Source organism: Triturus cristatus, unplaced genomic scaffold (assembly GCF_964204655.1).
Source record: "Triturus cristatus unplaced genomic scaffold, aTriCri1.1 SCAFFOLD_326, whole genome shotgun sequence".
Classification (NCBI taxonomy): domain Eukaryota; kingdom Metazoa; phylum Chordata; class Amphibia; order Caudata; family Salamandridae; genus Triturus; species Triturus cristatus.
Window position 1 is genome coordinate 126,000 of NW_028187707.1, and position 13,533 is coordinate 139,532.

Genomic DNA, 13,533 nt, shown 5'->3' on the forward strand with positions numbered 1-13,533 from the left:
GCCGGTTAATGTTTGAGTTGGGCAGCGACGGAGTCGGTGACATCTGTGCAGTGTGTAGCGAAGCGGTGCGGAGTGCGGTGCTCACAGGATGTGGTGCAAGCAGCGGCTCAGTGACGGAGTCAGTGAGTCCATGGTTGCGATGGGAAGCGAGGTGGTGATCTCTGCAGTGCCTTCAGGACATGGAGTCTGCGACGGACTCGGTGACGGAGTAGATTGCCCTTTTCTTCTGTGGCGAGATTTGAACCAGCAGAACCAGAGATGGTACCCAGAAGGATGTGGTTGTCCTTGCTGTTCCTGAGACCTCTTGAACCAGGGTCAAGCTCCACTTCAAGCCCTTGGAGATACTTTCTCAAGCAGGATGCACACACAGTTCCTCTCCTTGGCAGAAACAGCCACTGTAGGCCAACCCCAGACAGCACACAGCAAAGGGGTAGTACTCCTCCTCCAGTTTCTCCAGCTCTTCTCCTTGGCAATGGTTCCTCTTGAAGTCCAAAAGTGATCTAAAGTTCTGGGGTCTGGGCCCCAATATTTATACAGCAAAATCCTTTGTTCTCTAGTGGCAGATAAGCCCTGTGCTCAGTCAAAACCAGGTCTGTCCTCTCTGGTGCAGCTTCCTGGCAGAATTGTGGAAGGCAGACCAGGCCCATTAAGGTAAAAGGAAATCTCCTCCACCTACTCTAAATGTAGCCCAGGTCTATTCAGCCCAGCCCTGACTCATCCAGACACTCTGGAGCTACTGCACATCCCCAGCTACTCCAAAGCCAGACAGTCAATACACATTCTAGCAGAGGCACACTGGATGGCTAAGCAAGAAAATACCTACTTTCTAAAAGTGGTATTTTCAAACACAGAATGTAAAATTCACCCTCACTAAAAGATGTATTTTAACATTCTGATTTCAGGCATACTAAACTTATTATCCTACTTTGTTCCCAGGGGTAATTATGTTTATAAGCTGTTATGAGCAAACTCCCCATTCTATCATTTGGGAACAGGTAGTCTTGCAATAGTAAAAAATGAAATTGGTAGTATTTCACTATCAGGACATGCCACACACACCAGGGCATGTCCTACCTTTTACATACACTGCACCCTGCCCACAGGGATACCTTGGGCCTACCTTAGGGGTGACTAACATGTAAGAAAAGGGAAGGTTAGGGCCTGGCAAGTGGGTGCACTTGCCAAGTCGACATGGCCGTACCAGGCTGCCCATAGGCTCTGCAATGGCAGGCCTGAGTTACATTTATAGGCTGCTTATGTGGGTGGAACAATCAGTGCTGCAGGCCCACTAACAGCATTTGATTTACAGGCCCCGGGCACACACAGTGCACTGTACTAAGGACTGACTAGTAAATCAAATATGCCAATCATGGAATCACCAATCCATTACAATAATTGACTAAGCAGGGCACTTGCACTTTGACACTGAACAGCAATTGCAAAGTTCACAAAGCATATAGACCAGCAAAACGAATCCCACCACACAGCAAAAACACAGGTGGCAAAGGCAAAAATACAGGGGAAACCCACGCCAATGATGCCAGGTTGAACAAGGCCCGTATGGAGTTATTTGTATTCCACTTGAGCTTAATTAACATCAAGCATTTACATTACACTTCTATCTAAAATGCACAATGTTGCACTTGCTGTATTTGTATCAATTCTGGATTAGGGTGCTGAATGTGTATGTTTAGTTTTTACATTGCACCTAAAAACACATACACACACGTAATTGTTATATGTAGTTTGATTTTTTTTTTTTCTGACATGAACCGCTGATCCATATAGTTAAATTTGTTTTTTAGAAGAATATACTTTGGTACACTTCCATTGAATGTAATACACTTGAACACTTGAATGGGCAGAAAGCTTTGAGCATATTACAAGAAGAAGTACAGGAGAGGGAACATGGTGGCTGAGAGCTCCTGCTTCTCCTGTGCATAATACCGTAATGTGGTGAAAGTATTAAATTAATTCCACTAATCTCAGAGCTGCAGAAAATAATGAGATTGCATGGGCAACTTGACAGTCCCTTCTCACAGTATGCATTGAATGCTCTATTGCCTCAGGGAAGAACGCAAGTAAAAAAACAAAAGAGCTCCAGCTCTCTACCGAATACACAGAGCTGTATGCCATAGGTGCCGCAGGTTAAAATAGATATACATTTAGAAATGCTCGGCCAGGGCCAGGTTTGTTGCATAGTAAAGGGAGAGGGTTTGATTATCAGCAGCAGAGCAGGGTGATTATTTATCCCCCCCCCCCCCCAAAGCCACTTCAACAAAATCTCTCCCTGTGTCTATTCCAGAATAGGTTCTGTTCGAGGCAGGGAAACAGAAAGATAATAGAGTTATTAGAGATACAGCAGGCCCACCAGGAGGGAAAATCAAAATCACACCATCTTTAGGATCTTACTTTAAGAAAGGTATTGAAACTAGGCCTGGGCAAAGATTTCGTTCCGTTCGCGGAAATTGCGATAATTTGACATTTTTGCGTTCCGCGGAGAGCGCGAAAATGTCAAAAATTCCGGTTTCCGCAGCTTGGCGATAATTTGTTTCTTGCTCGCGCTGTAAAATGATACATTCTGGCGCGCGCGCGATCGCCTTACCTGAATCCCTGCGTTCGCCGACAAGTTTTCTTGATCCGGTCGCGTTCTCCATGAGATGTTGTATTGTTTTTAGCCATTTGCGCTGTCTCGCGACAGTTCGCGCCCGCAGTGACGTCATGCGTCGCGCGATCACGTCTTTCTTCTCGCGATCATGCACCGCGAGAACAACTCAAAACAAGATGGCCGCGCCCGCAAGCAACCACATGGGTAAGTTGGCGACCCGCAACCATGCAGAAAATCTCGCGAACATGCCGGAAAAAAACTTCCGCATCTTCGCGATATTTCTGCTTGTTTGCGATAATTTTAAACATTCTCGCGATAATTTGCGAAGGTTAATTCCGCAAATTCCGCCCACCCCTAATTGAAACTCATGTCTATCTAATTACATTGATCTGCCTTGCAATTATGCAAAATATGGACCCAATCCACTCAGCCTATGCCAGTAGATGGGCCCGGTCTCCCTCTCTTAAATCGATTTCAGGTTCTCTCTCAGGATCCCACAGGGGAATATTTACATAGAGGAAATTTCAATTGACCCCTCGCGAAGAGAAGATGGGAACACCGAAAAACATAGATTAAGTAGATATGGGCTCCTTACTACTGACAGTTTCGAAAGAGATTAAAGCCAAACTTGCAATTTCTAGAGAGCAAACAGGCTAAAATACAGAAAGCCTGTGAAAAGCTTGATACTAAAATGGTAGACATCCCGGAAAGATTATCCACTATGGAAGCCTTGCTTGGAGTATTAAGGAAGGAAGTTAAGAGCAATTATAAGGCGATTCAAGTCTTGAAAGCGAGGGAAAACGAGATCAAAGAGAAACTGGAATCTTTGGAAAATAACTCTAGGAGAAACAATTTAAGGTTTCTCAATGTCCTGGAGGGAGCAGAAGGTGAAAACTTGAAGGGGTTCGTCATAGACCTGATCAAAGAGTGTGTTTGGTAAACCAGCTCCCTAGACCTTGAGCAGGACATACAAAGGGTGCATCGGGATCAATTTAAAAGAAGTCCAAACAGAGAGAAATACAGGAAAATATTAATAAACTTCCGTACTTATGCAATAAAAAAGCTAATCCCAACAGAAGCCTTGAAAGCAAAAGCTTTAAAAAATGATTGGTCCTTCTCCATAAGACCGGCTATAGCAAAAGTTCCTCAAAATCAGCAATGGGAGTTAGGGAAACACATTCAGGAACTGAAGTCGCTGGGTGCAAATATGTAGGTGAAAATTCCCAATGACATTAAGACTTATGTAGAACAACAAGATGCACAATGTAAAAGAGAATTCGGAGGTTGATGTTCTAATAAACCAGATATAAATGCAGCAAAATAAATAGAAAATAAAGAGGAGAGTAGAAGTTCAAGTGGTATAAAGTACTATCCTTTTTGGATACTGGGAGCGTACCCCAGTGGGGTAGGGGAGGGGCAAGCTGGGGGGGTGACACATAGTTAGGGCAGATACTGGTTTTACTAAAAACAGGGTGGTGAGCCTGTGGGGAAAAAACTAAAAAATAATTGTAGTCCTCATTTTTGACAGGGATTCTGAGATGGATTGGGAAACGGTTAGGCTGGAATTATCATGGACATGATAAAGGAAGTAAGGAAGGTTCACAACATAAGGGTATTAACCTGGAACATAAATGTTATGAGGGTACCAACTAGACGAAGGAATATTTTGGGATTTCTGAAGCTTTCTGATAGTGACATTAAAATACCCCCCAGGAAACATACTTATGTCAAGAAGAATGGGGGGAAATTTTAAAGAGACATAAATGCATTAAACAATTTGCTTGCGCCACTCAATCTTGTAATGTGAAAGGGGTGGCGCTTCTATTTTATTTGTTCTTTTTGCATTTGTCACCCCAAGTGGGACATGTATGCCCAGACGTGGGTCCTGTGCTCTCCATGCCACTGGAGTCAAGGTATCCTGGCTGAAAGCCCGAAACCGGTCCTAGGATGCTTGTTTCCAGTCCAGGGAGGACCTGGCCTGGCAGTTCGGGCTGGACTTTTCCCATTGGTGCACAGTGTCAAGACTGATTTGCATATGGCTAGGTCCAAGAAATATGGCCATGCCTCCAGAATAGACTTTTATTGTAGATATGAAGTTAGGGAATAAGGTAAGAAAGATCATCCATCAACCAGAGCATCTCTCAGATCATGCTGCGGTTAGACTGGAACTCTTTCTCTCGAGGTCCTCAATTCCGTCTAAATGGACCTTGGATAGAGCTTTATTAGGACAGCAGGAGATTATAAATGCTCTGAAAAGAGCTACTGTAGTTAGATATAAAGGAAAACCCCTTGCATGTTATATGGGAAGCTTATAAAGTCTTTATTCGAGGGAAACTGACTAGTAATGCTGCACATAGAAGGAAAGAAAGTAACAATAAGGTTAGAGAGTAAAAGCTGAGAATAGGAGTAATTGATAAACAGCTGGCAAATTGTGAGGACCCCGTGTAAAAGTAAACCCACAAGATAACTTTAAATAGGCTAAGGGTTTATTGGCAGAATATCTGGATTGAGTGGTGTAGAGTAGGTTGAATGCCTGCAAGTAAGCATATTATGAATACGGGAAAGGTTGTGGGAAACTTCTGGCTTGAAAGACAAGGTAAAAAAGCACTAGAAATATGATTGACAAAGTAGAAATTAACGGCACCAGAGAAAGATGTTCCGAGGTCTCTGACATTGGGAGGATGTTTGCGAGTTTTTTCCGAAATTTACATACCAACGATTCAACAGCACTAAAACAAGAAATAGAGAGTTGTTTGAAGGAAGACACTCTTCCTAGGTCAGATCAGAACAAACAGCTCCATCTTAATCAAGAAATTACTACACTAGAAGTAGATAACATTCTTAGAGGGTTCAAAAAGGGAAAGGTGCCAGGCCCTGATGGAAAACCAAATGAGCTATATAAGGCCTTAAAAGAGGAACTCACTCCGGTTTTGACCAGCTTAATAAATTTAATTCCACAATGTTGGGGGGAGAGAGTGTTTTATATATATATAATGTGAAAATAACGATAATATTGAATGAATGAATGAATGAATGACACTTGTAAAGCACAGGGCTACCAAAGGCCTCCCAGCGCTAGAGACAGAGCCTAAATCGAAACAAGCCAGCAGATTCAAGGAAACAGCAGAGTCTTCAGATGTTTGCGGAACAGTAGGTGGTTGGGCTCAAGCCGAATGAGGTCTGGTAGTTGATTCCAACATTTCCCCGCAATGGCGGAAAAACGCAGGTCACCGCTCCGCACCCGGTTAACTCTGGCAACAGTTGCAAGATGTTTCTTCAGAGAGCGCAGTGATCTTTTTGGAAGATACCGGGGGATGATGGCACGGAGAATCGGTGGAGCGCTATCCGAGAGAGACTTATGGGCAATACACAAAGCCTTGAATTGGATTCTCTCGGCCACTGGAGGCCAATACAGAGAGATGATGTGAGGTTTAGCAGATTCACGATTATGAGCCTGCATAAGCAGTTGTGCTGCACAATTTTGGACCGTTTGAAGCTTATTGATGGTAGAACCGGGGGCGCCTAGCTAGATCACATTGGCATAATCGAGCCGCGAGATGATCAAGGCTTGTACAAGCAGTTTCCTAGCGCTGAAGGGCAGAACGGGTAGAATCTTTCTAATCATTTTGAGAATGCCATAACAGGTCCCTGCTACCCTGCGCGCCTGCTCCCTAAAGTTCAGGTTGTGGTCCAGCCATACCCCAAGACTTTTAATATGATCTTTAGGGGGTGGCATAGTACCAAGACAATTTGGCCAGAATATGCTGGTCTCCGGGGTTGGTGGACTTGCCCAGAAACATCAGTTCCGTTTTAGCAGCATTCAGTTTTAGAAAGGAGCCATCCATCCACACTGACACTTTTTCCAGGCAATTTGCCAGGCTGGTCTTATTGTTGTCCGAAGGATTGAGGGAAACAATCAACTGGGTGTCATCAGCATAGGTGATGATTCTGACCCCAAAGGGCTTGACCACCCCGGCCAGGGGGCGCATGCAGACATTAAAAAGCGTGGGGCTCATATTAAAGCCTAAGAAAAAAAAAATTTATGAAGATTTTTTTTAATGTGAATTGTATAGACCAATATCTTTGCTTAATAACGATTAAAAGATACACACACAAATACTAGCTAAGAGATTGGACAAAGTAATAGGAAATATTGTCCATAAATCCAAAAGGGCTTCATGAAACAGAGACAGCTCTACAAGCTCACCCATGATTTGGTGAGCACAATAGATGTGGCCATGGTACCAAACGCTCCACTGACCATCATAACGGTTGATGCCGCTAAGGCTTTTGATAGAGTTAGTTAGCCATTTCTATATGAAGTCACCAAGAATCTTGGGAGTCCCTAACTGCAGCAATATGGCTCTGATTTGGAAATCTCCCCTCCATGCTTACAAGATGTCCTAGCTACCCCGATGCAGATTGCAGGAATAGAAATATGGGGCAAGCTGTTGGAAGAGGGCTCCTTGAGCTCTTGGCACTATTTATCCAAAAGTACCAACAACAGGCTCTCTAGGTTTAAATACCATCAACTAGCCAGCTGATCCGAGGACAACTTAATATATGGATTAGAACAGAATGGAGGAGGAACTACGGAGCGTTCGGATACATAGAAAGGAAGTATACAATTGGTGCTGGATCCTGGTATGAGGTAAAGATGGCCCTCCTACTTTGCCAGAGGAGAAATGGAAAGCGGACCTGCCGTCATCAGAGATTCTACACCTATGGCTACTATCTATGTCTACATTATGATCAATGGTGAGATCTACAACCCTAAGGAGAAACCATTTGTTCACCATGTACATGGTCTATTGGTCTCCAAAACAACTCTCAAAGCTGGGAGGTCAGAAGAAGAGATGCTGCCCAAAATGTGCCTTGTAGAATGCAGATCATATCCATCTTCTATGGCAGAGTCCAGGTATTCAAATCTTCTGGCATGAAGTGGATAAGGCGTTAACAGAAATATTGAGAAAAGATATAGAGGTAAGCCTCCCATTTGTTATTTTCGGGATTTTAGAAGATGGAGGGTCTGATCAAAGATAAGGGAAGCTACAATCTCAGTTACTTTTTATGCTAATAATTATAGCATGCAGGTAAATCTGTAATAAATGGATATCTAACACTTCACCTACTTGCACAGATTGGGTTGAATCGGCAAAACACATTGGCAGGATTAAATGTGTAAATTGTCCTAAATAGAGGATAAAAATGTGGGAACACCTTTTTTTTTATTCCTCAACAAGTTTTGGTTAATTAAATGATGATAGACAAACTTCAACATAAGAGGAGTTGGGCAGTGGCTCCCGCAAACCATCAAAAAGTTGTTTGAAGGAGACTAAACGAAGGATGTTAAAACCCTCAGATGTTTTAATTCCACCTGGTGGTTCTAAAACTGTACCTCACGCCTACTGACGTATATGATGACTAAAAACAACAAAAATGAAAGCTTTGAGCATTTGCTGAATTTCTGGTTGATGGCTTTTTTTCATATATCTAGTTTGATGGGTCTGCTGGAGAGAGGATAAAGCAGGAAGCTGCAAGGTTTTGCTGTTTTCAGTCTGATGCCCTGGAGATGATCAAAACCAAACAACAGAAGGAGCCCCAATTCAACCTATTCATGCAGGTATGTCTTTCTGCTTATAGTCCCTATCCTGCCCAACAGAATATCTGTTTAAATCAATGACGTTTGTTCAGGGTTTGTAAGGTCTTTGTGTAAAATAAGAAGTGATTATATCCTGGAGGCCTTTTGTTTACTTTAGCATTTGAGGTCCAAAATAAATGTAAAGTTTTCTTTTTGATGCATACTTTTTCAGCATTAGATCCACGCAATTGTGATACTTTTAACATACCTGCCTATCTTCATTTTGGGTGCCACAATTCTGCCAATGAACTGAAAATGCTTCAGAACTGTCCCAGGAGACTATTTCCAAAATCTTTTCTGCAAGTTTTATGACAGGAGTTCTTGAAGTGATATTTGCTCTTTTTAGAGCATTTTGTGGCTGCTGCTGCAATTTGTCCAAGTTTCAGCTTCTATAACTTTGTTCAAACTTCTACTAGGTTCATTTTCTATCCATTAAGCAGCACTTTGTTTCTGTAGCTGACAGTAAGTGAGACATTTCAGTGTTCTTTTGTTTACAGTGCACTGCTTGCTACTGTAACTGATGAGCAGGAGAATCAATGAATGATACAATACTGGAACAAAGTTCTGTGCTACAATTGCAGTTCTCCAGCGGTAATATATTTGAGAGAGTCACATGTAAGCCCTCCTCCTCTCTGGCAGTGTATGTACGACACACATACTTGGAAGTTGGAGGGTGTCTGTGGAACGTGTGGGACGATAGGTGGAGGTTTAAGCAAATAAACTTGATTGAACAAACAGAGACACTGTGCAGTCAATAGTGCATACATAATTAGATAATAATTGTACCCCTAGGGAATGTTGGAGCACAGTGGTCGAGAGTACACATGTGGGCTAACATTTTTATATAAGAAGTGGGGGAGCCCTCGGTGTTAGAAATGTTGTACCTCCTCGCAAATTATGGAAATTTCCCTCAAAGAAAAGCGAGGAAAATGTGTCATTTTATCCAAAGTTTTTGTTTGCTGGGAATTCCTGGGAGGAAAGAGTAAGAAGATCCACTCAAGTCACACCACCCTGGTCTTCCCTTGGTGTCTAGATTCCAGAAAGGTCTGGGTTTAGTAGGTTTGCCTGGGTAGCCGGATGCATTTCTTGGCAAAAATTGTATATTTCCACATTGGTTTTTGGGGTCTTTCCTGTCACTGGAAATCGACCCACCCACACGTGTGGTATTGATTTTATCAGAAAATAGGAGAGCTTTAATTATTATCACCTGAATTAATCTCCAATTTTTGGCTGCTAAATGTAAGCTAGCGAGCAAGAAAGAATACATTTTGCGTAATGCCGTCTTAATCACTTGATAGTAAAGGTAACCTCAAATTCAAAGTTGTACAAATTACCACTAATGCTAAACTAAGTAGCTTGTGCATATTTTAAAAAAAATGTCTAGGTTTATTACATACCCATTTTTCATTCATTAGATTTTAGCATGTTAATTAAAGCATAGTTCGTACACAATGAAAACTCTTTAGAAACTGCAGCTGACACATCAGACCGGGGAATTGCTTGTTTTTTAGGACAACCAACAAATACTGTATATTCTTGTGAACTGAAAGTTATATTACTTTTGTAACTCGGCCTTGGGGGTAAAAATTGAAGATGAAAGGTCACCCATTTCTGTTACTTCCCTTTACTTTTTTTTAATTTTTTTATTTCATCAATAAGTTATTTTAGGAAAAGCTTGAGCAATCTGGGTAAATTACCTCCTGCTGAATTCCAAATTGTGTCTATTTTTCAGAAATGTAGTTTTATGTGTTCACACATGGGTTTCAAACTATTTCCATCAAGCACATCAAGTAGGTAGAAACAACAAAAGGAAAATAGGAAAAATTGACTGCTTCTTAGTAAAATACAAAAACTGTGTTTAAAATGATTTTTTTCAAACCTGAAAGCTGGAAAGATAGCAATCTTAGCAGAGCAAACCTTTTGATGCCATTTTTATAAGAAAACTGATACGCTTTCTTACACAGCACTGTTCTCCCAGTTTTTCCCATTTAAAGAAATAAACAATCTTTCTTTTGGTTATTTTCTTAGTTTAGCTACGGGGGATCCTACATACCCTGGATATCTTTTGAAATGTGGCAAAGAAAATTTGGCTTGGATCCCTTTTGTAGAAAAAATGTATGAAGGCGTAAGCACGAAGTGCCCCAAACATCAAACAAAAAGATTCAGAACTAGAGCTACTGGTTGCCTCAGTAGCTAAAGAATGAAGCTTCTGGATGTGGTTATTGATCTAGGGCAGTGCTCTTAACCTTTTGACTTTTGTGAGCCCCCACTTAACAGTTACTGGACCTGGGGACCCCCACTGAGTCAGTAGTGGAAGCCTTTAACCCTGGCATAAACAATTTTGAAGGTTTGAACGTCAAAACAATACACAAAAATTCAGCAGCATTCATTGAACCAATACACAAATTCTATACTATTTTATTAAATGAATATAAAAAAATAAAATAAATCATTTTAATAGTATAGTTGGACTTTTCTAAATTTAACTGAGATCACCCATCTTCCATACTATGTTCTTTTTGATGCATTTGCACTGCTCCTGTGAATCACACTGTGGACAACTACCTAATTTTTAACCTCTAATTTCAAATTCCTTCACTTTTACTGAACATTTGAAAATGTTCAGTTTCACATTTTGCATCTTTATTTATACACACTGTATTAATGTTAATAATTTTTAATTTTCTAAGCAGTCACGGGCTGCATGATTAGGCTGCACAGATCCCCACTCGTCTCTGGATCTCCGGTTAAGAACCATTAAACTAGGGTATCCGTGCAGTCTCTGTCCATGTTTTCCTGGGAGCTGGTATCACGGTAAAGACTCAAGTGTATTGATTTTTTTCAACCTTACATCCGCACAATTTTCTTAATCATTACATCTAATTCTTAATGTAAATGAACATGCAGACAGTATTACTTTCCTTCAGCTTGGGAACATTAAAATAAACATGTTCACGCAAATTCTCCAAACTTCGGTATGTTTTCTGTTGCACAGTTTCCTTAGATGTCTAAGGGCATTGGTTTTAAATATCAGGACAGGATTAATGAAATAAAGAATTGTGGTTTGAACTACAAAGTGAATTGATATTTTAGGTAAAATACGTAAACGCCATAAAGAGGCAAAACTGGCCTCACCACTCCTTCCGTGAGTGTCTTAAATTAAATAGCAAAATTCCAATACGTTCAACTTGTTCCCACCACCTCAACCGCAAATGTTGATGGCATGAATCCAGAATGGGTTTCGTTTTGTCGTCTCAAGAGCAATGTCAGTCTTGTCAACTGTTTAAAATATATCTATCTATATATTATCATTTTCATCAAAGTAAGCATAACATATAAAATCAACAAATGTCATACTACATGTTGTACCCAACACATTGTCATTTACAAGTCTAATATGGTCCTTCTTTCACACCCCGTTTTGTAGATAGTGAGGTCGCAAGTGCTCCATCATGAACTTGCTTAATGCAATTGACAATTTCAAATATGACACAGATCTGTAGTATCGATACATGCTTGTTTCTCGTTTGTTGCCCTACCCACCATTCCCAATGTTGGATTGCAAATAAGCCATCAGTGGCCCCCCAATAGTCCTTTGGCCTTGACTTCATTGGCTGCTCCTCAGCATACAGTTCCAGTTGTGTCTTATATTGTGCTTGTCAGGCATCCAAGACACTTTTGTAGGGCTAGATGTACTCTTCTGAAGCAATGCCACTCTACATTTTGCTAGTAATAAGCTTACTGACAAGATATTCCGATTTAGTGACCGTAAGTCTCTCAGCAGTCCCAGTAGGCAGATCGCTGGCTCGCACTCCACCCTCGCCCCAATCCTATCAGATAGTGTGTCTGTGACGTGAACCCAGTATTGCCTCACTTGTGGATATGACAACGCAGATGTATAAAGTCTGCCTCTTTGGCTCGCAGCGTACACAGTTCAAGTCGCCCTTTATCACATACTTATATTACTGCATCGGGGTACAATACATTTGGTACAAGAACGTCAACTGAATTACCCTCAAATTACAATTTGAAGTAAGTGTGCTTAATTTCCCACAACAAAACCTCCAATACTCTTCCCCCATGGGCTGTGGTAACACCGCATTCCATTTTGCCAATACTTTCCCACCTCCCAGTGTCCCATCCTTCTGTGCTGCAGCATTTAGTTTAGTAATAAGGTGTTAGCACGTCGCGCTGGTGAGCAGTACCTGTAGTGTCATGAGCGTTAGTGGTTCTCTAGGAAAGTGTGAATTGTGTACGTGTATAGCTGCTCAAAGTCGGTAATATAGGAAGACAAATAATGTGGTGTTTGCCCACAGAACTGTCTCATTGGGTAGTGTTAGGAAGTTACTATTTGTGTACAAATCGCCATAGTGTGTAGTCCTGCCTCCCGTAGCATCTGGAGCGATCCATCCTCCTGTGTCACCGTTATGTCTGTATGGTGTAGTAGGGGCACTGCAGGGGCATCCAACTAATTCTTCCCAGCTCGTCTAGCCAAAGTGTACCAAGCCATCAATGTAGTGTGTAACATGTTTATCTCATTTTGGGACATCCCATTACACTTCTGTGGTAGGATGGCCCTGAGTGGGATCGGAGCAGCATCATGTTGATCGCTACATGAGGTGTGAAATCATGCCGTGTACCAGAAGTGTGCGAAATGTGCCTGCGCGCATTAATGATATAGCTTAAAATCTGGGGCACAGAATCCTCCGTCCACGTTTGGGAGGGTGAGGACCTCCCAGCTGATCCTCGGCTTCTTGCCCGCCCATACCAGTGTGACCAACAGGGAGTGCAACTGCTTAAAGAAGGAGTTGGACAGCACTATTGGAATGTTATTAAATAGGTTTAGAAACTGTGGCAGTACCACCATTTTTATGACTGCTAGTCTAACCGCCAGGGAGAGCGGGTGGGTCGTCCAGCGCGCAACAGAATCTTCCAATCTGGACATTTCCTTCCCGCTATTCTCACATTTCACAATGTTAGGGTGTCTGTGCACCCATACCCATAAATATTTGACAGGGCCTTTCTCCCACTCCAGCAGGAACCCAATGTCGCAGCGTTGTGTAATAGGTGTTCGCGGGAGGACTATGGATTTCGTCCAGTTGATACACAAACCAGAGTAATACTCCCATTTTATATACTCTCTATTTACCAGGGCCAGATATGCCAACAGTTCACTAATATACAGCACCGTATCTTCTGTATATAGTGAAATAGTCAAGGGTTTTAGATGAAATCTAAGGGAAGTAAGGGCATGTTTCTGCTGAATAATGCAGGCAAGCAGCTC

At 41.9% G+C, this 13,533-nt stretch overlaps 1 protein-coding gene across 1 annotated transcript in view; it reads left to right on the forward strand.

The window, feature by feature from the left end:
- Window positions 1-13,533, forward strand: part of LOC146770883 (rho guanine nucleotide exchange factor 11-like) — a 304,352-nt gene that overhangs the window by 104,707 nt on the left and 186,112 nt on the right. The window contains exon 8 of the mRNA XM_085640387.1: window positions 8,106-8,231. Coding sequence (XP_085496513.1) covers window positions 8,106-8,231 — 126 coding nt within the window. The remainder of the gene's footprint in view (window positions 1-8,105; window positions 8,232-13,533) is intronic.